The sequence below is a fragment of the Danio rerio genome, chromosome 4 (assembly GCF_052040795.2).
Source record: "Danio rerio strain M-AB ecotype USA chromosome 4, GRCz13ab, whole genome shotgun sequence".
Classification (NCBI taxonomy): domain Eukaryota; kingdom Metazoa; phylum Chordata; class Actinopteri; order Cypriniformes; family Danionidae; genus Danio; species Danio rerio.
Genome location: NC_141024.2, coordinates 22,413,701 through 22,441,639, shown reverse-complemented (window position 1 = coordinate 22,441,639; position 27,939 = coordinate 22,413,701). Strand labels below are relative to the sequence as shown.

The 27,939-nt window shown below is 35.3% G+C and overlaps 2 protein-coding genes across 23 annotated transcripts in view; one reads left to right on the top strand and one right to left on the bottom strand.

The window, feature by feature from the left end:
- Window positions 1-27,939, bottom strand: part of acss3 (acyl-CoA synthetase short chain family member 3) — a 239,992-nt gene that overhangs the window by 115,737 nt on the left and 96,316 nt on the right. For 9 of the 21 annotated variants that reach the window (XR_015483142.1, XR_015483143.1, XR_015483144.1 and 6 more), the window contains exons 1-5: window positions 10,925-11,461; window positions 9,692-9,836; window positions 9,253-9,441; window positions 6,686-6,820; window positions 3,010-3,150 (exon numbers count right to left, since the gene is read on the bottom strand). Coding sequence is in view for 12 of the 21 variants with exons in the window: in XM_087248257.1 (XP_087104383.1) it covers window positions 3,010-3,150; window positions 6,686-6,820; window positions 9,253-9,441; window positions 9,692-9,836; window positions 10,925-11,301 (987 nt within the window). In the remaining 9 variants the exon portion in view is untranslated. Of the gene's footprint in view, window positions 1-3,009; window positions 3,151-6,685; window positions 6,821-9,252; window positions 9,442-9,691; window positions 9,837-10,258; window positions 10,602-10,924; window positions 11,462-17,276; window positions 17,395-27,939 lie in introns of those variants that run through there. The other 12 variants (XR_015483149.1, XR_015483147.1, XR_015483148.1 and 9 more) reach the window with 4 other exon arrangements.
- Window positions 27,169-27,939, top strand: part of lin7a (lin-7 homolog A (C. elegans)) — a 99,920-nt gene continuing 99,149 nt past the window's right edge. The window contains 1 exon segment of one of the 2 annotated variants that reach the window (NM_200709.1): window positions 27,169-27,306. In NM_200709.1, coding sequence (NP_957003.1) covers window positions 27,267-27,306 — 40 coding nt within the window. In that variant the 5' untranslated portion in view covers window positions 27,169-27,266. 2 annotated transcript variants of the gene reach the window in all.

The window sequence follows — 27,939 nt, the reverse complement described above, 5'->3', positions numbered from 1 at the left end:
CCACTTTTGACGCTCATAAACAACCATGAAGTCCTCGTGCTGCAGGAATTAGGAGGTTTGCTAAAAGTGCAGTGAGGGGTTTGCGTCTTAAATAATCTTCAACAGTTTGCGTTTATTGAACAGTAAGAATGAGATTAATAAGAACAGATTAATAAAACCATATGAAACAGTCCCCTAAAAGTTACGTCTCGTCTTCTGTTTTGGGCTCAGGCACGTTTCGTGCTCAGGAGCCCAAGTGAACTGCGCTCTGGCACATCTCTCTTAACCAGGCCAGGGCCAGCCAAGTGAACCACACCTGAGCCTAATTTAGAGCCCTCACACTTCTCAAACTATCCGGGAAACGGGCCTGAGCAGGGTTTGGATAGCATAGTGTGAGTACGCCCTAAAGCAAGCGTACTGAGACTTTGCTTTCCAAGCATTTATGGTTTACTTGTTTGGTGCACTCCATGGTTCCGATGGCAACATTCACGCTTATTCAAATAACCTCACATTAACAAAGCATTCACACCAGCTTTAATTAACGGATTAGTTCACCTAAAAATTTAAATTCTGTTTACAATACTCTGTCTTCTCTTCTGCGTCAAGGGGCACTTTATCAGTGCACCCTAATTTGAAATAGAAGACATAGACGCAATGGTGTAGATTCGCTTTTGGTGGACATATACATCCTTTAAGTGCATGCATTCAACAGCATAATTCATGTTTTTAAAAACATGATCAAAGTACTTAATAATACAAATAACAATCCCGTCCCATGCTGCAAAACGGGATATGAACGGGTATCCAGACTATATTCATCCCTCAGACAGAAAACATCCCCATGCACACCACCCCAACACTCTCACTCACACATTTCAGACTGCACAATGTCTTTTGCGGGCACACATCTCTTTCCCACGCTTATGTGCCGATTACCTCCATTACATTACATGTTCATTTTGTAATACACTTTCAGTGGCTATATGTGTTTTCACTGCAGTTATTTTACGTCTAATTCTAAAAACTCATGTAAAACACTACTTTGAGACATTGATCACATCTAAAGAATGTTGAATAAATATTTGGTGGTGACATTTTTTGTGCTAATTTACGAGCAGTCAAAACAGACCAGTCAATTTTGATCGGGAACACTAAAGCGGCAGGAGGTGAACACGACAGAAGGGTTAAATGTAAAGAGTTTGTTGTGAAGTAACGTAATTCACCTCTGTATGTTAGAAGGTTGCATTACTTAATATATTACAGTACTAGCTTAATGAACTACTAATTAGCTGTTTATTAACAGTAAGGTACAAGTTGGGTTTAGGTTTTGGGTATGATTAGGGATGCAGAATAATATCATACTTAATAACTACTGGTGAACAGCTAATATCTTAATATTAGGCAGGTAATAAGCCGGTAGGTAATAGCATGGATTGTGACCTAAACTAAAGTTTACTAATAATACCATTTTGTTATTATTAGTTCATCTTAGTAAATACATTAACTAAAAAACCTTATTGTAAAGTGTGACCCATTTATCAGTTTGCTTTACATTATATTTTGCTAAAATTATGAAAAAAAAAATTTTTAGTTACACCAATGTAACTAATCTGACTTTTTTGTCAGCAGTGGAATTTTTACCCAGCCCTAAAACTTATTTTCTGGAAAATCTGCACTTAATTTTAGTATTATATCCTAAAATCATTTCCTTTGATGATGCATTTACACGATGGGTAACATTTCATTGGTAAACATGATTATATTTTGTTATAATACTCTAACGCAGTGGTAGGGAACCTATGGCTTGCGAGCACCATGTGGCTCTTTGACCAAAAATATGTGGTTTTACAGCTGTCTTCCTTCAATAATATTTTACAGTTTAAAAAATTGTAGCCATCACTAGAAATTAGTTTCCAATTAAAAATACAATTACAATTTTTACATTTCGACCAATGCACGTGTGCGGTGCTGAGGATAAAATTTGAATCGCGACACTAGTGAAGGGCAAATGCGTGTGCGTGGTTACTATAAAAATAAAAGTTGTTTTGCCCTTTATTTCCCCAATAACAGTAAAATATATCGTTTTGTTCTTCAAAACTAGCAAAAGTTAATAATAACAATAATATATGTTCTTTAAAACTAGCCAAAATAATTGTCGCATACTGTATCATGAATTATTTAAAGTGTCATTTTTTTATAGAGGAAAAAATGTCTGTTTTAAATTATGTTGCTTTTCAAAAAAAAAAAAAAAAAGTTTATTTACTAGAAATTTTGTTAAATTGTTATATATATATTTGTTTTTTTTAGTTGTGCATGAGCATAAATAAAGGATTTGTTTAAACCTGTATTATTTATAGTAGTAGTATATATTTGGGTGCGTATAAATATCCCAGTGGCACTTGCCAAAAATATCGGAAATGGCTCTTTGCTTAAAAAAAAAAAAAAAAAAAAGCTTTCTGATCCCTTTAATGAATATAAACAAAAAAATCTGCTATTGAGTAGGGGTGTGGGTCACGCTTTATTTTGATGGTCCTTTTGTTGAATTTAAGTTTTATTGCATCAACATGCCAACTAATTCCCATTAGATTATAAGTAGACTGTTAGGTTGGGGTTAGGGTTAGGGTTACTGTAAGTTGACATGTACTTGCAAAGTTTCTTATAGTCAGTTAAATGTCTGTTGAAGGAGCAGTATCAACAGATATTAAGCAGACAGTCTACTAATGCTCAAATGGACCGTCAAAATAAAGTGTTACCAGGGTCTGTTATGCCATTTTTATTGCAGAAATCCTACAGAGCATCAGGCAACTTCACAGCCGCACACTGAATCCTTTATACTAAAACAAGCTTCTTTATTGATATCTTGAATACACAAGAGACTTTATAAAGACGCATGGCTCATCGTCTCCTGCTAACACAATATGCAATAAACAAAGCCCCTGACAGCATGGATCTGTTCCACGGTAAACAATTTCATCCGCAACCCTCAGCTGTGTGCTTTATCGCTGTGTGCCGACATAAACAAGAGTTTACCTTTGGAGAGCCGGTGGTGCCGGAGGTGTACAGGACATACAGAGGGTGATGAGCGGAGACTGAAACACAGTCATGAGGGCGAGCGGTGGACATCTCCTCCTCCCAGTCCAAGGTCAGGTCTGGTCGAGTTGACACCTTCTCCTGGAGGGAAAACAACAAGATTCACTTATGTCCTGGTATTTGTGTGATGCTTCAGAAACACACTTCAGTTTGTTTTCTTCTGTTGAACACAAAAGAAGATATTTTGATGTAGGGCTAGACAATATATATTGTTTTAGCATCGATATCACAATGTGTGCATCAGCAATAGTCACGTCGCAGGATATGCAATGTTAAGTTTGAATTATAGTTGAACAGGATCTACAGAATTATATTTAATTACTGTATTTATATGGAATTTCTATGATTTGAGATTATTTTACTCACCCCACTGGCAGTATATCATAAAACTTTATAAAACTTTTTGATATTTGTATTAGAAATGAGACAAAACAAAGAAAAGTTTTTTGTTAATAATAATAATAATGCATTTTATTTAAAGGCACCTTTCATGGCACTCAAGGTCATCGTACAGGACAGGTAGAACAATCAGTTAAAAAAAAACAATAACAGTCAATAGAATACAATACAAACTTTAAAAAAGCAGTCGGGTTAAAGTAAATAAGCTGTTTTTGTGTTTTGAGTTTAGATTTAAATTGTTAAAGAGAGTCTAAATTACTTGCATCTTTGGGTTTGTTTGCGTTCATAGTTCAGGTCACAGATCACTTGAATATAAGCTTACAAAATGTGCCAGCTTGCAAAATTCCTCCATCCCAAACATAAATGAAATATGCAAAAAGGAGATGCATCTCTGGTGCATGTATTGATTTGACAATGGATGGGTAACACTGTAACAATGACAAGAAAATATAGGTATGATTGAGCATTCTGTTGTGGTGTTTTAATTTGGCTTGTCTGTATTTTAGGAGCAAGTGAACTCCAAAGCTGAGGAGGAGAGTAGCTGAAGGATCTGCTCCCCATGGTGACATGGCGGACAGAGGGAGCTGTTGTAGAATAGGTGTGATGTGACAGATAGAGTTTTTTTTTTGTGATAATACAGGCTGCAGCATTTTGTACCAGTTGTAATGTATAAAGAGCTTTTTGAGCGAGGCCAAACAGAAGGGGATTACAGTAGTCTAAACGGGATGTGACTAAACTATGAACAAGAATGGCAGCTGAATAAGGTGTGAGAGAAGGTCGTATACGATTTATATTTCAAAGGTGGAAATAAGCAGACCGGGTGACATTATTAACATTTTGCATTGTAATTATTCAATTTCTGTACCCGAATACTGTTAGACTCCCCAGAAAACCATCAAAAAGTGCTATTTAAGCTGTATTTATATTGCAACATTAATTGTAAAAAAATAAAATATCAGGCAGCACAATGGCTCAGTGGTTAGCACTGTTGCCTCACAGCAAGAATGTCACTGTTTTGCGTCCTGGAAGGGTCAGTTGGCATTTCTTTGTGGAGTTTGCATGTTCTCCCCGTGTTTGCGTGGGTTTCCTCTGAGTGCTCTGGTTTCCCCCACAGTCCAAAAACATGTGCCTTAGGTGAATTGAATAAGTAAAATTGGTTATAGTGTTTTAGCGTGTGTGTTTCCCAGTGCTGGGTTGCAACCGGAAAACCATATGCTGGAATAGTTAGCAGTTCATAGAGACTAAACCGAAGCAAAATGTATGAATGAATGAATGAATGAAAGAATGAATGAATGAATGAATGAATGAATGAATGAATGAATGAATGAATGACAAAATATCGCAATATCAAATTGTTCCAAACCCGTGCAGCACTATTTTGAAGAATGCTAAAAACTGGTAGCCTTTTTTTTTTCCTTTCAATATATATTGCAAGCTATTTTGTTTGTCTTCAACAGACAAAAAAAAAAACATCACAAGGGTCTGAAACAATTAGAGGGCAGGCTAAAAAATGGCTATTAGTATTCTTCAAAACATTCTGCTCCACAGAATAGAACAACATATGGACATTCTAAGAAGTTCTATTTATAGCATTAATATCATTTTATTTTGGGTGGCACGGTGGCTCAGTGTTTAGCACTGGTTCGAGTTCCAGCTGTTACTTAATCTAAGTCCAAAGTTCAAAGACATGCACTATAGGTGAATTGAGTAAACTGTAAATTGTCTGTAGTGTATGTGTGTGAATGTGATAGTGTATAGGTGCTTCCCAGAACTGGATTGCAACTGGAAGGGCTGTATAAAGTACATGCAAGATAAGTTAGCAGTTAATTCTGCTATGGCGACCCCCTGATGAACAAAGGACTAAGCGGAAGTAAAATGAATAAATAAATGAATTATTTTATTCTTAATATTTTAAAAGTGTTTTAATTTCTATATTTGCAGTTTTACTTTTATTAATTTAACTTTGTCGTCATTTTTGTTATGTGTTTTTGTTGTTTTTGCCATTTATTCTTCAATTAGTTGCCAATTAAACCTTTAAAGTTATCTAATATCTAATACTTTACCTAATACTTTACTTCAGCTTCTTTGTACAATTCTTGTTGTGTTGATTTATTTTGTGCTGATGCGTAATATTTGCTTTTGTAATTGTTGAGCTAACAATATTATTAATTACACTTATTTATTTTATACAACATTTCTAACGTTATATTAGATTTCATTTACACTTTATTTTGATTACAAAAAAGTTTTGTTCTTAGTTTAATTAAGGATAGCATCAGTCAGGCAGTTAATGATTGAACCTTTTTAGGGTTGTTCCTAAGTATTTTATGGGAAAATAATTCAGTGTTATAAACAAACAAACAAATAATTAAATAAACTCCACCCACTGTAATGCTATTTCAAAACTGTATGACTATTTTCAAATCTCTAAGTCCTGTCATATGAAGCTGTAATACACATTAAACACAAGTTTAGGGTTTACGTTATTGTTTTTTTTTTTTATCACATAACAATTCATTGATTAAAAATGTAATAATTGCTGTGTTGTTGTATTTTGTTAAATGTGCTATTTCTAGGATTTGTTATTTGTAGTAGCAGCGCAAATAGCCTTTTACATTTAAACTTAAATGCATTTCCATGCCAATCAAATAGTTTACAGCATTTGGTAAATAAGATCCTTCCATGTGGAAATCTTCTCAATAAATAAAAGAGAAGAGTTCCTTCTATATTTCTTTCTGAGTCTCTGAACTGTGTTCATCTTCACCAGCCATGCGGGATTCATCCTGTATCCCAAACCGCTGGAAAATCAAAAAGCCATTTGCCAACAGTTTCCATGACAACACAGGATGAAGCTTAAGTAATTCCCCGCGTTGTGAAATCAACATACTTATTCTAGATGCAGAAACAACTCATTTAACAGACATCAAAACAAGAAAAGGGCTGAATTACTTTAGCTGAAGTCTGTCGAAATGCTCCAAGCTTTGAACATCTGATTTCCCTTTTTTCAACAAATGAAGAAAGACCAACTTCCTTCTGCAGTGACTCAGGAGGTGAAGGCTGAATTTAGTGGTACACTCATTTAGAAAGGTGTAGCACATTTGCATTTTTATTCTCTTACCGCATTATCTCCTCTCTTAACATTTAATAGGCAATGGAAACTGTGCCTGTGCGATAATGAGGCTGGTGTTCAGGTGCCGTGGGGTGTCTGGGAGCTTACCATGCTGGGACGGTTGTAGATGAGGACTTTGTGTGGTTTGTGTGTGCTGAGCTCCAGAGCTTTCTCCACCAGGGGAATGTACTCCACTAGTCTGCCCGGCTCAATGCCAAACGATGCTGTCACCAGCAATTTGGGCTGCAGGAAAAATTACAAGTTAATCCACAACCACAGCATTGGCATGAACTTACAAGTAGTTTTTTGTCATTAAACGTCCCCTGAAGTGCCTTGAAATAAACATAATTGTTCAATCCGAGATATCATTTTAACTGAAACATGAAGACGGTGGAGAATGTCAAGTAGATTCTCCTATTTTTATGACAAATTGGCAAATAGCAATAAATTGACATCACAGTTCTGCCAGTTAATGTTGTTCAGATAAGACATTTCTGAAATTTAAGAGCAAAATATTGTCAAACTGTCCACTTTAAAATATGGCATTAAATGTAGAATGAGTTCAAATGAGAAGAAGTGTCTTGTTTTGTGGTCTGTGTCCATTCACAAATATGATCCAATGTGTTCTGGTCTAAAGCAGTCTGTAGCTTCATCCCAAATGCCACACTATACGCTATAGACTTATGCATTATGTACTTATGCACTTACACACTGAACAGCATAGTATATGTATGTATGCATGTATGTATGTATGTATGTATGTATGTATGTATGTATGTATGTATGTATGTATGTATGTATTGTCGTCCCATATGGAACACTTTTTTTTACTAAGCGGAAACAGTTTTCCTGATGACGTTTTACAGTTGCTCAATAGTGAAATAAATGACAAACTACCAAATAATACCTGCCGTGAGTATAGCTGCATTCACTATCAGGATGCAGCATAATCACTCTTATAGAATTTATGTTCATACTCTGGCATGCAGTGTTTACAATGAAGCAAAACCAGACTTCATTAACTATAACATCTTACAAAGGCTGCATCCAGAATCGCATACTTCCATACTATATAGTATGTGGGCTGAGCACTATGTCCGAATTCATAGAATTCAAAAATCGGTGAGTGAGAAGTACCCGGATGACCTACTACTAACGGCGAGATTTAGAAGTGTGCATTGCATGGATGCTACGCTACACCATGATGCCCCATGAGAGAATTCATGAATGGGGGTGAAGCGACGCAACTGACGCTGGTAGGTCACGTGATCACAACAAAATGGCGTATGTAGTACAATGGAGTTTCGTTCATACTGTATAGAACGTACTTTTCTAATGGTCGAGTACTGCATTTAAATTCAAATGCAGTACCTACTGAGTAGTAGGCGATTTTGGATGCAGCCAAAGTCAATTTGATGGGACCGTTTAGCCAAAATAAAAAAAATTTGCCATAATTTTCTCATCCTTCACTTGTTAAACACTTTTTGGGTTGCTATGTTTTCTGCTGAACACAAAAGATAATATTTTAAAGGATGCCTGAAACCTGTAACCATTGACTTCAATAGTATTTTTTTCCTGCATGGAAGTCAATGGCTAACAAATTGCATTATCCTTCAAAATATCATTTTTGTGTTCAACAGAAAAAAAGTAACTCATAATGGTCTGGAACCACCTAAGAATGAGGGTAAATGTTCGTTTTCAGTTGTGCTGAACTGTCTCTTTAATTGTTTTGCCCTGTTTAGTACACTATGTGCCATTCACAACTCTGTACAATGGACTTCATGTCTTACTTGCCTATATGCTGACTGTGTGATGTAAAGAGCTAAGTGTACATGCACACAGTGCATTACAGCATCCTGGCTTTTTGGTGTTCCTCCTCTTATTATTATAATTAATAAACACTGTGTCGGCTACTGTTATTTTCTTATATACACACAAGTGTTAATGTGAACCCTCTGGATGAAGACTTGATTTCATGTGAATAAGTGGCTGATTCCAGCAGCTGCTTTGGCTTCTTGATTGACATTTGAGTGGGTAAAATATATGATGAGAATCTGAAGTGTCATACAAATGGGGTATATGCACACAGACTTTCAATTTCAGTCAGCCAGCACTCAGGGCTTTAGGTTAATTGTCATCCGATAAAAAATAAAAAAAATCACAGTATTTAAGATCTGATTTCTTTAAATAAAAAAACAACGATCATCACTGCCTGGCTGAGATACGATTTAAATTGGGTATCAGACCAAACAAGAAGCACTGCATTTAATTATATTTTCCTTGCCATGCCTTTAAAATAAGGAAATTAATTTTACCCTAGTATTTTCAATGGAGTCTTTTGTCTTGTTTTATGCTTAAACAACCAAATGGATGTTTAAGTCTATTTAACTGATTATATTTAAATTACATTACAACATTCATGCTGTAATGGGGACCTTATGTAATCAAAAATAGTCACATAAAGCTTTCACCGGAAGTTCATCATTGGCTGAAAAACAGTAGCTGTGCATATAGCCCATTGTCAATTCATATGGGCAGACGTAACAATGACAATTTTAAAGTCTTATATCTTGCACAGCAAATATAGTCTCTGTTTGGAGCACACTAGACAATAGATAACCTTATTTTGATTTCAGAGACACTTTCATTATTTTCCAAATAAAGCCAATGCTCACCTTAGCATGGTCGATGCGGCTGGAGAGCTCTTTGGACGCAAATCCTCCAAATATGAGGCTGTGGGTGGCACCGATACGGGCACAGGCCAGCATGGTAAACATGGCCTGAGGAACCATGGGCATGTAGATCACCACCAGGTCACCCATCTTTACACCATGCTTCACCAGTACCCCCGCCAACCTGGAGACCTGCAAATAGGTACAAATGCTAGAATTTATACATAACCAAACCATGACACACTAAAGGCAAATCAGAAATATTACAATATCAATAATAAACAAAGAAGACAGTAAACATTACACATTTGGGAATAGGAAGCAGCATCTCACTTTTGAAACTGAGAGAATAGAAGTTTTCTTTTCTCTTAAAATCCATGTTATCTTTACTCAACAGATAATATAAAAGTTTGCAAATGTGACTGTAGATTAAATAAGTTACCTGCTCCTGCACTTCTCTGTAAGTGATGACCTGTTTAGTCCCGGTAACTGGACTGTCATAAATGACAGCTGCTTGATCCCCTCTTCCATTCTCCACATGCCGATCGACAGCATTATAACACACATTTAGTTTTCCTCCAACAAACCTGAAAAGAAAACAGAAGAATAGCTGAGGCAAATGGTCATACCATGTATATCATTTTTTGAAAGTTTAAATTGACTAAACAAAAGGTTTAAAATGTCATTTTCCAATACTAATTTAAATTAAAGCACCTGTTCATTTTTTATAGGTTCTGCTCCTTATTTTTGAATGAAGTTTATTGCAAAATAAGAATAATGTTGACTGGATAATGGTATTCATGTAGCTTCTTGAAAGCTGATGAGAATTCCCACATTTTTCACAAGAAATGCCACTGTTATTCATTATAGACATGTATTTTATAAAGATATTATTTATAAAGCTATTTTCTGCACAAAGTTTGTTATTAAACATGATTGAAAGTCAGTGCAATTAAGCTAATGAATTAATGAACAAATTCAACAAAAGCACATAAAATCATTTAACAACCTTGGCTCGAAGCTCACAGTAGATCTCTCATTAAAAGTTCATAAGTTACAAATCAATAACAGTTAAAAATCAATAACTATAAAGAAAATTAGTCCTTCTGGCCTGGGAACCTGGCTGTTGTTCATAGTGATAACATTTTCACCCTCCAAAAAAGCAAAACACAACTGAGGAAAAGGCTCTATAGTTACTAATTAACTAGTATAAGTTACACTATATTCTCATGTCAATCCACAGCATACAAAATCTGCCATCATAAACCTGAACTAAATTAAAACAAAAAAACGTAAATATTTATTTGTTTACCACTTGCTACTGACTGAAATGAGAAAACTACACAAAAGGGGCGTTCACACAGGAAGCGTTCGTCTTAGCTGTTTTTGATTGGCCTAAAGACACACGCATTATGGCATACGTCATCCCAATGCGTCACGCGCCAGAAGCATTGCGTTTTTAAAACAGGCTTTAGGGTTCGAACAGCATTGTTAAGGACTAAACAGTTCATTTTGTTATCCCAAACAATAAAAGAAAATGTTTTACTGAGGTTGTCATTCTGAACACATCCCTTTAAAACTGTTATCTCGCTTGAACACACATGCGTTTACTTTCATTCTGTTACTGTTTAAAGCAAAGAATCAATATGTTATGCTTAAGTTAGTCTGTACTCACCACTTTGGAAACACTAAATCCGTATTATCCAAAGTTTTAGTCCAGCGTTCAAACCAAGTGATGCCAAGCGCCGCTTCACTCCAGAACGTGTCAGGTTTATCACGCGCCAGGCCAAACGCGTCTTCATATGTATGTTTTGATGAAAACCCACGAACAAAATGTGTCCTGTGCGTGCTGCAGTTATGGATTTGCTGCTCACACGCACGCAAGAAAGTTGTCTTCACTTTTGGCAGGTAACACTGCCCGTACACACCTGTGCATGAAAACTTGAGACCCAGTAAACATCTTGAACCCACAGCACTCATTGTTTTGCTGCTTTCCTTTACTCCGTACGCAGTGCACATGTGCTTTAAACGCGTAGTTTGGAAAAGTCGCATGTTTTCCGAGGTTTTCTATTCAGAGTCGCGTCGCTTGAGCTCCGCTGTTTGTTGACACAAGAATGCTCCAAGTTTTTCCAGTCAAAAATGGCCGAATAATAATTCAATACTTCAGATCACAGCCAGAGGCCACTCCAAGATACTGCAATCCACTAAATGTGATTGTTACGTAACGCTGGGGCTTTCTGAGGTGTCCTGCATGATTTATGAAACACTGTGTTAAGCAATGCTATAGTCTGCGTAAATGCTTTGGGGAAAAGAGCCTATACTAGGAGTTTTCAAACTTTTTTTTTTTACCGGTAAGAACCTCCAGAAATTAAGAAAGCCATATTTTATATGCATAGAACAGTAGCTGTGTGTGAGAACAAATCATAACCTTGGAATTATAAGGTTCTATCTGCATTCTAAATGATTTTAAGATATTAAGCTCTTTTTTTTTGCATTCCATATAGCAAACAATATGTGAGTAATAATTCTTATTCATACATTAACATTAAAGAGACCCTACATGTACTCAAAATGTAAATAATCAAAATTCTCTTTAATTTGCTAATTGGGATCAAATAAACATGGCAAACAGAACCTTCTAATTCTAAAAAAGTCATTTTCTGCTTGGAATTACAAGGTTCTGTCGGGTAGATCGTTAAATGAAGCATTACTTTTCAAGAGATGCAATCAGTCTGCTTATTAATTTAATTGAAAATAAAAATTGGTGAGGTAACAATATGTTGATGTTTGAGAAAGTAAAATTTTTTGCTTTCCATATAAAAAAGTTTTTTTTTTCTTGTTTAAATTAAACTCACAAAGCTGTGCTGAATATTTTGTCCAGTGCAGATGTTATTTTATGTGATTAATATGAAATATTGAAGGGCCTCGTGGTGGCGCAGTAGATAGTGCTCTCGCCTCACAGAAAGAAGGTCGCTGGTTCGAGCCTCGGCTGGGACAGTTGACATTTCTGTGTGGAGTTTGCATGTTCTCCCCATGTTTATGTGAGTTTTCCTCCAGGTGCTCCAGTCTTCCCCACAAGTCCAAAGACATGCTGTACAGGTGAATCTGGTAAGCTAAATTGTCCGTAGTATATGAGTGTGTATGGATGTTTCCCAGTGATGGGTTGCAGCTGGAAGAGCATCGGCTGCGTAAAAACATATGCTGGATTAGTTGGCGGTTCATTGTGCTATAAATGAATGAATGAATTATTGAGTTATATTTATTGAATTATATGTGCCATGAATTAATAAGTATTTGCTGCTCAAGGCTTAATATCAAATTTAAAGACTTTAAAAGAAAACACACAATGAGCAAATGAGTTGTTTAACAAAACTCCTTAACTAAAGCCAATAAAAATATATATTTTATTTGAAAAAAAAAAGCTAAACGTTTGTTTGTTTGTTTGTTTGTTTGTTTGTTTGTTTGCTTGCTTGTTTTTTTTTTTACATGTATCAGATTTTTTCTTTCATATTTCATTATGACTCATATTCATATTCAGAGGCTCAAACTGAGATTGACGTAGTCTATAAATGAATATAAAAATGTGTAAAAAACATGTTACTTCTTTGTTAATTTATGCCAAAAAAATGCATGACATTATACACTACATGACTCTACATATTTTGATTTTAAAATTTGTAATTAAATTACTTTAATTAATTCAATTAAATGTAATTTGAAATTCACAGAATGAAACAAAACTTGAATTGTACTTAAACACATAAAATAAATCAGACACTGTAAAACTACACACACCTCTAAATGAAAATAGCCATTAAGGCCGGCTTGGCGTTGAACACACATACTCATACAGTCCTTGTGTGTTTGTGTGTGGTTGCATTTATTTTTAATGGCTTATAATGGACAATAATTAGTATTTATATTAGTACAGCAGACTACTTATATCAGGTGATATTAGTTCTTGCTCTTATTTCAATAATTTTACTATTTAATTTATTTATTTTATGATTAAAACACTTTGCTGGTGTATTAGTAACAATTTATAATGTATTATTATGCTTACTTATACAAATCTGTATTTTTTTCACAGTAAAAGGGCACAAATAAATACTTTTCACGCTAATTAAAACGTAAAAACTATCAATCTTGAAGATTGTGTTGGAGTAGTGCTGATCATGTTGGTAATTTAGAGGCAATGAAATTAGTTTTTTCTCATCAGAGTACTTTGAGCTTAAAGTAAACTGACATTTCTTTGTATACGGCATTATTGTTCCAAAGTAGCTTTGCCTTAAAACCTCACTAAGCAAGCTGAAGGCAAGAGTGAACAACAAAAACACCCGAGACAAACACCAATTAATAAAATATTCATCAAAGTATAATGAATATAATTGCAGTTATGCAGAGGAGATATTCTCAGTCAGTTTAAGTCTGAATTATTAGCCCCAATGAATTTTGAACCCCCCTGTTTAGCACATTTTTTAAACATAATAGTTTTAATAACTCATAATAACTGATTTATTTTATCTTTGCCATGATGACACTAAAATATTTGACTAGATATTTATCAAGACACTTCTATACAGCTTAAAGTGACATTCAAATAAAAATGTATATATTTAAGTTGATACAATTTGTGCAGTTCGATCATATGGGCCATCAGATCATAAATCATATGAGCCATTACAAGCCTGATGTACTGTACAGTTTTGACTGTAATAATAAAGAACTCTCTTCTAGCTTGTTTTACTCCAGATTAAAATGTTTGTTGCAATTGTGTGATTTAGCATCTCAACTGCCCAAAATCTGTGGGAATTTTATGAAAATTGCGAATTTCTTCAAATTTTACAGCATCTGCTAGATTTTACATTTAAATTTTGCAATCAACAATCCAACAGGTGGGACAAATCATGCTGTCTAATTAGCCACAGTTATACATAAATTAAAGCAATACAGTTGCAGGCACTGGGATGTTAAGCTGTGGTCACACTGGACTTTTCTCCCCATAGACTTCATACACACGCCAATGAGTCAGACCGGAAATGCAAGCTTGTGCGTTAAGTTTCGCAGATCGATGCATTGGAAAGTTCAAGCTTGGTGAACTCTGACCTGTAAAATCGCATCACTTGACTGCGTGAGACCAATCGAGGATCAAAACATGACCTCTCTGGACAGATATTTAAAATATGGGCTAATCGCTAATTTTTTTTAAATGTCTTGTTTAATCCCGCCCTCTTTCGCAGCACCATACAACAGAATTTTGCATGCTCAAGTTTAAGTGTGACCGCAGCTTTACTCTTTCAATTAATTTAACAAATTCAAATATATATTACCTACTAACAAACGTATGGCCTGGAATGCTGTATTTGAGCTGTATATGTCACAGTCTGGTGTCTTGTGTTTGTCATGTGACTTCCCTATGTGCTGTGCTCTATGTGCTTCATGTTTGCGTCATGTGCTTTCTTTGTTCCATTTTCCTGCCGTTTGTTAATGTTCATGAGTTTCGCCTGTGTTTCTCCCCTGTTGGTTATTAGTTTAATTATGTCCCTCTTATTTATACCCGAGTTTGTGTAGCCCCTTGTCTGGTCTTGAATTGTCAACATCTGAATAAATCTGTGTATTTTGATAATTGCAGAATTTGTGAAGAGAGAGAACATGACAACATACAGTTAAAAGCTTTCTTTTATAAATATCACAAATCACTGTTCTCCAATGTCTTTGATTAACCTAACTTGACAAAAATTAAACTTTATTAACCTTATTAAGCCTTTAAATGACACTTTAAGCTAGATATTAGTATCTTGTAAAATAGTTAGTAAAATATTAAGTACTGTCATCATGGCCAAAGCAAACAAAAAAGTTATTTGAAGTGAAAACTATTATGTAGAAAAATGTGTTGAAAACATCTGTCTTTGTTAAAAAGAACTTGTGATATATATATAAAAAAAAGCATAGAATTTTCACAGGACGACTAATAATTTTGATAATTATATTGGCTTCTTTACTTTTTTGTGTTTTAGGGTCAAAGGAAATGCTTGTTACATTTGGCACAACAATTACAGATCGGCTAATTGCAAGTGCTGTGATCACGCTTTAATTGTGGAGGTGATAGAACTTTTTCAATAGCAGCTCCAAGATTTTAGAACAATCTTCCACTCTCTTTAAGAACATTTCCAACTTTTGAGTCTTTTCAGAGATCACTGGAAACACTTATTTTCTTTAGCTTTTAATCATATGTTGTGAGTTTATGTATTTTGATTCCTGGATGTATGTTTGCATGTATTATGTGTTTTTTATGTACAGCACTTTGCTACCCATTGTGGTTGGTTGAAAGTGCTCTAGAAATAAATTGAGTTGATGTTCAAATATTTCCCAGGTGATGTTTAACAAAACAAAGACATTTCAACCATATTTTCTTTTATATATTTTGTCTTTTCGAGAAACGTATTTTATTTTGTATAATTGTTAGGGTCAATATTATATTATTTATTCCACACACTGTAAATACACACAGCAAAAGAGATTTGAAGAGTCTGCTTGTTTGTTTCACAAAAGAAAAACTTTCATGACATTTGAAAATAAGGGTGTGTAAATCAAGACAGAATTTAAATCTTTAGGCCAACCATAACTCATCAAAAAAATCAGAAATATCTATCCAGGTCTCCAGCAAGACTACTGTGCCATGCATTTTGGTCAGTAATGCTTGCCGTCCATGCCTATCCTCCACTCTGACTGCTGACTGCAGTGCCATTTAACTGTGCAACATGGACACTATGATTGAGTCATTCATCAATCTAGCTGGCAGTTAAGGGATGATGTGATTTACAAATCGCTTGTGCAATGTTTTCTATTAGAGTGGCTGAGGCGATTAATGCTAAGTGGTCTCGGTCCTGTGTGGCAGATTGTCTGTATGTAGATTACTAAGTAAATTGCTAAGGGTTTAATGGAGCTGAATAAGAGGAATGTTTCTTGCAGCATGATGCACATTTGGAGACAGTTACAGTTTTTGGTTGCAAAGCAATGATGTAACTAACTGCTGCTGCAAAAGACGCCAAGATCAAAAAGCTACAGTATATGGCATTGCATACGCTTATTGGAGTTTGTAGAGCTGAACATGAGGAACGTATCTTGCAGCATGATGTGCATAGCTAAATTGGTGACAGTTCCAGCATTTGGTGGTAAAATTGTGTTATGACATAGCATTGATTTCATAATTTTTTAGCAATATTTGCAAAGTACAGTTTTGTACTATAATATTTGTGCTTACCAAATATAAATTCTTATAGTTTTTAAATAACTGTGACTTTAAATGTGCCACACAAACTGTTAGGATTTGATTGGCATTATCGGAAACACTGAAAATGGTCTCTCTCTTCAAGTTCAAGTTCAAGTTGCTATATTGGCATGACATTCAGTACAGTATTGCCAAAGCACTTCAAATATGTAATATATTAAAACCATCAAAATAATAATACAGTAGAGTATTTAAATAAGATACATGAATTTACATTAACGAAAATTTCACTCCCATATAGTAAGATTGGTTTGATAGTAGCGTGATATAATTTAATCCATGTTTTAGTTGGTAACTCTAATTGGCCAAAGCGTGACTTTATGGCATAGAATGCTCTGCAAACCCTCTCACTCAGGGTCTTGACAGTGAGACTGAAGCCCCCAGAGGCTCTCACTCTTACATTTTTAAGTATCTCAATACAAAACGGTAAACTGGTCACAGCTGTAACATCATAGTCATTCCCTTATGTTTAAAATATATATTGTTATAAACAATGATATAAATAATCTGATGATCACAACACCAAAACAAGATTCAGCAATGGATGAATGAGTGTGTGAATTGATAGTCTGCAATAGTGATAATGTCTTTCATCTATGTGTATTGAACTTGAACTGAAACTGGTGTGCAGGTGCAAGGCATGATGGTATGTGTAGTCCGGGAGGATAATAGAGATAATAGGTGAAGTGCTGTCCAGCTGCCCCCGAGGTCAATCCTGCTAGTGATAACAACATACATAGGAACAGGGAAGGGAAGGAGGGCCAGGTCTGTGCAGCAGAGATGAGCCTGAAGCATGGGTGCTGTAGCAGATCAGGAGGCAGCAGTGGGTCAGACAACTCCAGTGGGTAAGGAGGCTCTAAGTCAGAAAACATAGGCAGAAAAAAGAAACACTTAAACTGGAATATTTCAGAAGATTGCGCAGAGCTGTTGCCGCTACACAGCAAGAAGGACAACTTCATCATGTTTAGTTTTATATTTAGGTTCTCTGGTGTTTAGAAATAACAACATCTAACCAGCATTCTCCTCATTAAATCTGAAATACAGTATAAGATTCTCAACACCTACGCTGAAAAACAGTGGTGCAGAAGCAGTTTTCACTCCAAAAATGTAAGTGAAATTTACATTTACTGAAAATTGTAACTGTAGCTTTTGAAAAACGACACCTAAAATAATCTTTTTAAACATATATGTTTTACAGTTTAGAAATATCAGTCAGAAATACAGAAAATAATCCACTTATTTTAATAAATGCTCTTATTGGAGTGAGTCTCACTGTGCCTTTAATCTAAAAAAAAAAATAAATCAGGGAAATGTTCATTCCTTGTAACAAATCCCATTTTTAACAAAACTGCATACTGCTGAATGATCAAAAACTGCTCTATAAATGTCTCTATTCTGCCTGCCATCAGGCCTCCACACACCGATCACCATTTGCATGCATTTGTTTTTTTTTTGTTTCGCATTTGCAATAGTCTTACAGCATGTCTTCATCTCTGATCTGCTTTCAGCAAGCACATCACACGGGCTGCACATCTTCAATTAGTGTCCTCGCTATGTAACAGGATTCAAGACAAGAATCGAGCTTTGGAATCTAATGCCCGTCAAATTGATTCCAGCGCCAATTTGTCAGTATGAGGACTTTCTAAAACAGAGCTATCCACAATGTCCTCTCCATGCTATTGTTCCACTACAAATATTTCATGAGTATTTTGTCCGGCCTGTTATAGTGTGTTCTTTCCTTGATGTTGAAGGGTGTCAGTGATCCCGCTATAATGTAAAGACACTTACAGTGTATTTTACAAGAGCTCACTTTTCTTATTTAACATCTAATGTGATGAGTGGCAATTTAATCAGTGGAGCAGAAGCTGATGGACAGGCTTTCTCGCTTGTGCTTTGATCGAAGTTGGACTTGGTTAAAGAGTGTGAAATACTTATGAGTGAGCTGATAATTAATAGTCAAAAACAGACATTATTACAGGATATTATGAAACTATTTTCACTGATGATAGTATTTTCACATGAAATTGCATGTAATGGATTGAATTAAATATTTGAAAGTAAAAAATAAACTGTATTTTTGTGTGAAGTATACTGTAATCGTTTTTCGCCATGTTTAAAATTGATAACAATATGGATAATGGATCACATACTCCTAAGGAAGACATTTTCCCATTTATACCTGCTGTTTAATCCACCTCTTCTTCTCCACGTTTGACCATTTTCCTGATTTCTTTGAGAAAAGGGCTCTGTTTTGATGTAATATTCTGAAATAAGCTAGGTCAATATAAGCACAAAAAAAATTATGAAAGAAATCAGTACAGAGAGCAGCAACTTTTGTTTTAGATCTAATGCAGAGTTCTTCAATCCTGCTCCTGAGGACCTCCTGTTTTGCAAAGGTTATTTCCTACATGCTAAAGCACACCAGTCTTTGTATCTTCCTAATGACTCAGAAAAGCCCCATTAGCTGCTTCAGGTGTGTTTGAAGACACAAAACTATGCCAAACTCTGTGGATACCATAATCTGAGTCGTGAAATTTGCTCAGAACTTTTTGTTGAGGCAGTGAATGAATGGTAATTTTGGTAATGGTAATGTTCAGTTTCTTGTGCGAACCGATCATTTGACTTCAGTGTATCATCAGGAGCCAGACGAATTCTTTTTAAACCTCTACAGTTATTTGAAAAAGTTAGGATATCCTATAAACTTTTCCATATCAGGACATATCATATAGTAAAAAATATTTGATTTTGGCAGGTCTCAACAGATGAGCAACAAAAACTAGTACTAATGCCTCACCTAATCATGAGCAGAAGTTTAGCAGTTTGTTGGTCTACATCAGGGATCACCAATCTCGTTCCTGGAGGTTCGGTGTCCTGCAGATTTTAGCTCCAACCCTAATCAAACACACCTGAACAAGCTAATCAAGGTCTTAGGAAACACCCAGGCAGGTGTGTTGAGGCAAGTTGGAGCTAAACCCTGCAGGGCACAGGACCTCCAGGAACAAGATTGGTGACCCCTGGTTTACATCACAGTCACACCTTCAAATCTACAATATAACCGCTGAAAAACACAACCGAAAATACAGGTGTTGCAATAGTAAGAGTCAAAGTCCAGACTTCATCTTGACTGAAATGCTGTGGTGAGAGCTGAAAAAAACTCTAGAACGATCTAAGAGACTGATAAGGTCATACAGAAAAAGATTACTTTAAGTAAGAACTACTAAAAGTGAATCTACAGACATCTGATTCATAGGGAGAACATGCAAACTCCACGCAGAAACGCCAACTGACCCAGACAAGGCTTAACCCAGCGACCTTCTTGCTGTGAGGTGAACGGGCTACCCACTGCACCAACGTGCTGCCCCTAAATGAAGTTTTATCTTCTACTTTTTAAGACATGCCAAGGATTTTTTAGTGAAAACCATGAAATTGAATGGTGTCCTAAATTTAGACAGTTTAAGACTGTGTAATAAGGCTCCACAATACTTTATATTGTTTTAGCATCAATATTGCAATTCGCAATATTCGCAAACATGTGCAATGTTTAGTCTGAATTGAACAGGGTGACGTGGTGGCGCAATGTTCGCCTTACAGCAAGAAGGTCACTAGTTCGAGCCTTGGCTGGGTCAGTTGGCATTTTTGTGTGGAGTTTGCATGTTTGCCCTGTCTTCGTGTGGGTTTCCTTCGGGTGCTCTGGTGTCCCCCACAAGTCCAGAGATATGTGGTATAGGGTATGCTAAAATTGACCGTAGTGTATGTGTGTGTGAGTGAGTGTGTATGGAAGTTTCACCCCGGTGATAGATTGTGGCTGGAAGGGTGTCCGCTGTGTAAAACATATGCTGGATAAGTTGGCGGTTCATTTTGCTGTGGCGACCCTAGATAAATAAAGGGACTAAGTCGAAAAGAAAATGAATGAATGATATAGTTGAACAGAATTGTATTTAATCACTGCATTTATATGGGAATTATATGATTGCACAAAAAAAATTTCCTTAGATGTTTTGTCTTGTTTCTAGCACAAATATACATTTAAAAGCAAAAAAAAAAAAAAAACCTGATTGTTTCACTTACGCCACTGGCAGATAATTTAGCTTGTTTTAGGGAAAAACTTTTAATTTTGACTTTTTTTCTGACAGTGAAAACAAAACAATATTTTACTTAGATATTTAGACTAAAAACGAGACAAAAATAAGTTAGTAAAGATGATCATTTAATTTATGTTCCTGTCACCCCAGAAAATCCTCAAAGAGAGCTATTTAAACTAGCTTGTAAAACTATTGCAACATTTATCACAGTAAAATAAAAATATTGCAATATCCGATTTTTTTAAATCGTGCAGCCCTACTGTATATGACTCTCAAAATGCACTGCAATAGCCATTGATTTGCATTTTATGAATCACCACAGTTTTAAATAAAAATCTTTTTATGATGCCAACCTAATGTCAGTTGGCCTAAGAGTGAAAATTAACAGCAAATTTCCATTTTTGGGTGAAAAATCCTTTGGGCAGCAATAGCAGAACCATGTTTGGGTTCCTAACACAACCTTTCAGTACACAGCTTTTAAAAGACCTTAATAACAGATCCAAGAACAACCTTTAACATTTATGGAAACTTCTGATTCATTAAAGTGGGAAAAAAAGGTTTTTTGATGATTAAAATGTTCTTTTCTCTAAATAATACACAGTTGGTTTCAAGTCAAGTCAGACTATATTTATAGAGCACTTTAAAACACAAGTAAGCCAAAAGTGCTGTACAGAAATAAACAACAAAATAAGCATAATAAAATGCATAGAATACAAAAAAGCTAAACTACATAAAAAGTCACATAAATTAAAATAACCTGTTAGTAAAATTAGGTGTCAAATGCCAACAAAAGAAAAAATTAGTTTAAGAGCTGATTTAAATAAAAACACTGGAGAGGCCTGTCTAATGGGCAGCGGCAAAGTCTAGGACCTACCACAGTAATAGCACAATCCCCTCTAAGCTTACACTTTGTTTTTGGCACAATCAAGAGAAGTTGATCAGCTGACCTGAGAGAATGAGTGGGCTAATAGAGGTGTATCAGCTCAGTAATATAAGGTGAGCAAGACCATTTCGAGATTTAAAAACAAATAAAAGAATCTTAAACTGTATTCTAAAATGAAATGGCAACCAATGAAGCAAAGATTACACGGGGGGAAATGTGGTCATATTTGCATTTACCAGTTAACAGGCGTGCTGCAGCATTTTGCACCATTTACAAATGGGCAATATCTGACCTGCTACTTCCCACATACTGTACAGTGCATTACAGTAATCTAACCAAGTGGTCATAAAGGCATTGATTACTGTCTCAAATTGATGTTTTGTTGTATTTTGCTTTATTTTTAGAAACAGACTGGTTCTTTAGGGAACAACAAATGCTTCATCTATAGCATTTCTACAAAAAAACTCTTATTTTTAAGAATGTATCCCTCTAGGGCTTGAGTGTTCACATACATGAACAGCACATTTTAGCTCTTAAGTGGCTATTTAAAATCCTTTGAATGTTTTATATTTTGTTACAGACATACAGTGTCATCCTGCAGCATATGAAATGTCCCAAACCTAATTTTTAACTGTCCAAAATGGGAATAAAAATTAGTTTTTACTCTTTGATAGTCAAAACAAATTTTATACTCTATATGCATTGAAAACATTCAGGAAAAAGTGTTTTATGTCAATTCGGACCACGAATCCACATATATGGACATCATTTTTCTCTAAAAGTAAATCATATCAAAAGATGATATTTACATTTTTTTCTAATAAGGTTCCAACAAGCCCAAATAGCAAAGAGAAATAGAAAAATACATGTAAAAAAACACATTGGGCCTTAAGAGGATAGAGAAAGTTTGCTTTATCTTTAAGAAAAGTTTTATAGATGTTAAATGATATGCACAAAACTGTATGTCATGATAAAGAGCCTTTATTTTAAGTGCACTAAACAAACCAATAAATTGAGATGAACAATAATGTGAGAACCCTAAAGCCCAAAATATGAGCATCAGCCACCTTGACGCTTGCTTTAACAAACACCACTAAGAAGAGCACCGAAGCAGGCCATGTTTGACATATCCAAATATCACAGTGACATGCAGTTTGGTTTGTTTTCTGAGACATGTCAAAGAACACACACACACACTTTCATTCATCTCAGCGTTTCGTGAATCAGACAACAACATCTGCCTCTGCCATGCTAAACGGGGGAAAAATAACAAAATCGAGCTGTCTCTCAAGCAAGCATTTGTGAGAGAACAGCAGCATCTTGTTTCTGCCCCTTTCAAGCCACTTTCATCTCTGAAAATGCACTGTCCCTGCACTGAGCACATCTCTGTTTTGAAAGAGGTCTACAGGGATGTGGTGTCATGTACCAACATTTTCTGACAGCCAAATGATCTGGTGATGTTTTTTTTAGGAGAAAGTGTGAATGAGCACTGTACTGACTAATGAGGAAACTCTTTTACGTTTTCTTTTGCTCAAAATAAGTTGACATCAAGCATGAAGAAAAGAGGCGACATGTTTGCTAAGGGCTATAGATTATACTTATTGCTTAACACCCACAACATATAATTGTGTGCCATTCAGGATTTTCATTCAAAATGTCTTTTTCGATCATTCATTTTCCTTCGGCTTAGTGCCTTTATTCATTAGGGGTCGCCACAGCGAAATGAACCGCCAACTTATCCAGCATGTTTTACACAGAAATTGCCCTTTCAGCTGCAACCCAGTACTGTGAAACACCCCTACAATCTCACATGCACACACATACACTACGACCTATTTAGTTTATTCACCTATACTGTATGTCTTTGCACTGTGGGGAAACCGGAGCACCCAGAGGAAACCCACACGAACACGGGGAGAACATACAAACTCCAAATACCAACTGGCCCAGATGGGATTCCAACCAGCAACTCACTGAGCCACCTTGTTGCCGAAAAATGTCTTTTTAAATCCTTAAACTAAATTGAACAGAAAGCAAAAATGTCACTCTTATTTAGAACAAAAAACTAAAATAGAATAACATTAAAACAAAATGTTTTTTATTAATTCATTTATAATTTTTCAATTAACTAAATAATTCATTTAACTAAATTATTCATAAGTGTTTAATACTTATGTATTCATTTTTCATAATTCTTAGAAATATATCAGTAATATGTCATTGTTTTCATAAAACTATAAATGTACTATTCATTTATTAATTTAATAATTTATTTTTGATTTAACTTAATCTAATGAAAAAATGAGAAATATTTTCTAGCCAAAAAGATTGCATTATTTATTGCTCCCTGAAAAATATTTGTAAATATACCAAAAAATAAATAAATTAAATGCATAGTGTATTGATATGAAGAATTTTTTCAAGCCAGGGTTTCTGCAGGTTTCTTCAAATCAAATTTAAGACTTTTTAAGACCCTTCAAAGACAATTAAGAATGAACTTTTAGACTTTTTAAAGGGCTAAACACTAAGAATTTTCTCTACTGGCCCGGTTACTTCTGTAAAAAGTTTTTGTATTAATGGAAGATCATGTAAAAGGCCGCTTTAGTTTACTTTCTCTAATTAGGGAATTTAATCAGAGAATTTGCTGTAGCTGATGTGAATTGTTTCTTTTTGCAATAACATTTTTTTAAGATGGATTATTGGTGATTGGGTGTCAGCCTGATGGGTAGCTTTACTTGGACATAGGAAAATGAAGACCTGTTTAAAAACGATTTATCACCTACAATACAATATTTCAGTTCATCTAAGACTTTTTACAACCTAAAATTTTGTTTCAGAAATGTAAGACATTTTAAGACTTTTAAGACCCCACGGACACCCTGTCAAATTTTTTTGGAGGTGTTGACATGTATTTTGACATTTCCAGTATATTGTATTATGTTTATAGGGTTAACAGAATTGCTTGTAAAATTGATAAATAATGGATATTATACTAGAGAATTCTCAGAACATTGTTTAAATACTGTGGCCAGAGTTTTTTTGTTGAAAACATTAAATAATAATATTAATAATAATGATAATAATAGGGCAGCACGGTGGCGCAGTGGGTAGCACAATCGCATTACAGCAAGAGGGTTGCTGGTTCGATCCCTGGCTGGGTCAGTTTCTGTGTAGAGTTTGCATGTTTTTTTCATGTTGGCATGGGTTTTCTCTGCCTGCTCCGGTTTTCCCCACAGTCTAAAGACATGCGCTATATATAGCTAAATTGTCCATAGTGTATGTGTGTGAATGAGAGTGTATGGGTGTTTCCCAGTGTTGGGTTGCGGCTGGAAGGGCATTGTCTGCATTAAACATACGCTGGATAAGTTGGTAATTCATTCCGCTGTGCTGACCCTTGATAAATAAAAGGACTAAGCCCGAAAATGAATGAATGAATAAATAATAATTATTATTTTCACTGTGTAAAAATCTATCAGGTAAATTCCTCATCCTTCCATACCATTGATAAACATTCTGTAAAATGAGACCAATTTGATTCAAGATTCAATCGAATAAAAATATATAATTTTAAATTCTGTTTTTAAGTTCAGAAATTTGCTCAACGCTGACCTATATAAATGGAAACACCGCATTTCAGCAAAATTTGAATCAGAGTTCTTACAATCCTGCAAGCTACTACACATTCTCAGCTCGTACACATTCAGAGCCTTAAAAAGTCTCTCTCTTCATGTTTGCTCTCAAATAATCCTTGTCAGTTTGCTCTCAAATCTGCGCATCCATTCAGAAATCAGCTCATTCTCATTGGGAGCAGTTCCCAGTGCACTCTGATAATCTGACTTTTTGTGTGTTTTTTCTTTTTTTCTTCCAGCAGAATGTTTTCCAGAGGCTGTGTCCCATATGGCCATGAGAGCATAATCTCCCTGTGGCCTCGTTCTCCCTGGCTTTAAGCCCTCATCCATCCCATTAGTTACCAACACTGCACATCTGTCTGCAGCTGGAGAAATCCATCACTGCTGTTAATTCTCAGTAAACCAAAGGCATCTGAGGAATTTTCTTAACATTAAAACCAACAAACAAGTTTATTAGTAGTCATCAATAGTTGTTCTTTAAAAATATATATTTTTACAAGCCTGTTTCAGATAAAAACATTAGACATATGCACTTGTGAAATTAACTTTTTTTTTTAAATCTCTCTTCAGTTTGTTCATGTGAGAAAAAAATTTGTAACTGAGGCTTAATTAAACATATTTTTTTATCATTTAAAATATTTTTGTTTCAGCCTTCATGTGTGAAAATATTTATCCAATATATATTTTTGATGATATTAAAAATGTACATATAATATATACCTGTATATATATATATATATATATTTTTTTTTATTAGTTATAGGCTGTGACTTGCGCCTTGGAATGGCTGCTGAACCAGTTGGCTGCCCGCACTCAACGGACTGTTTTCCATTACCCCTGTTCCCATCCCCTGTGTCTATGTTGTGTCTTGCCGGTGTGCTTATGCTAAGATAGGGCTGTTTTTCTCCCTTTTCTCACTTTGTCCTAATCAAGGGCAAGCTGAGGGGGTGTGTTTTTTTGCCTAACTGTCCAAATGTATCTTTCTTCGTTTCTAAATGCTACCTCCTATGATCTGTCTCCCCTGAAAAGTGTGATGTTTTGTGTATGGTCTGGGGGGTCCAATTTCGCTATACAAAAGTGTAGTGACTAAACAGGCTTGATTGATTGATTGATTCAGCTGCAGCAACGATATATATATATATATATATATATATATATATATATATATATATATATATATATATATATATATATATATATATATATATATATATATATATATGCCTAACTAATACTAATAAAATAAATGTAGGGATCTTGCCAAATTCTTGTCAAATGCTTATAATTATTGTCACTGTGGTTTTGCTTAGCAGACGCCAAACAACTGGATATGAAATCCAGTGCATATTTTCTCACTGCAGAGAGTGAATTATAAGCAGGAGCCACACTGTCTGGAGCTCCACTGCTGCTGTCAGTTCATTCACTCAGAGCATGTATGAGATTTGCTTCTAATTTAAGTATTGTGTAATATTTATTAATATAATATTTATTAATATAATATTAATATTTGTTGCTTTTTCCAATTGTTATTCAACTAACTGAAATATTATATGTCAAATGAGTGACTACACCGTTATTTAAATGTTTTTTTTTTATTATTATTAAGTCACCAGTTTTTTTCAATTATTAGATATTTACATTTAAAATGTCAGATTTGGCCACATACATTAATGTTTTAAATATCTTTTTTTTTTTAAGTAAAATAATGGTGAAATAATGAAACATTTAATATCATTATTTGTTTCACTAATTTACATTTCGTGACCTCTTCAATTTACATTACAAATATAAATGTAAACCTCTGGAGACCCTCTGATTAACCAAGGCTCGACACCTATAAGAGCTTTAAATTACCAAACATCCCCTTTCAGCTTGTTCACAAAGTGTAGAAAATATGTTAAATTAAGACAAAGCACAAACACCCTGTGCCCATCTGATTTGGACTTCCTCCATTCAAACTCGTCCGCTACACAAGCGAATGATAAATAATCCAGTTCCCTCTCAACCACTCCCATCATCCGCGCGGCTCCAATCCGCGCCCGCTCTCCACAGTGCGCGCTGATGCCGCAGCTCCATCTCTCTCTCCCTCGCTCTCTCTCTCGATCTGTGATAATAACACACACAGCACAGTCATGGCGACAGTGACAGTCCAGCCGCTCACCCTGGAGCGAGGTGAGTACTGACAAACACGCATTCATTCACTCCTTCGGGCTTTTGCGCAATTCGGTTCTTCGGATATTTACGTTATTGCACTTGCCTATTGATGTTTTGGTGATGTTGCCTTTTCTGTACGGCTTGATGATGATGGTGAAGAGGATGATGAACGGAACACGCTCTGTGCTTCGGGATCCATCAGTGTGTGCGATGTTAGCAGGATTTAAATTGGGCTTATTTGAATAAAACACTTTATAGGTAGTAATAAAATATGCACTTTGCTGATTCTCAAACCAACGCTTGGTTTTCTTTATTTGGTCCTTAATTGACTTTAAAGAAGATTCAACAACTTCTCGGTGTGCAAAACTGAATTTTAGACTGGGATGCTTCTGCTGAAATAAAACAAAAGCGATTTAATTAGAAAGGAGCGCTAGATTAATCACGCGCGATGCTTTCTTATCTTAAAAACTGTGAAAAGGGCGCAAATGTTACATCGTGATTCAAATCATGGTGACAGGCGCGTGCCTTTTATCATATTATGATGGCAGTAACCTTGTCGTGGCTTCATTCATCATGAGTGGTCAGTATCCACGCTTTGAACTGTCGGAGCAGACTGAGTGCAACAATGTGGGTCGATGTTTGCGCTTTAAA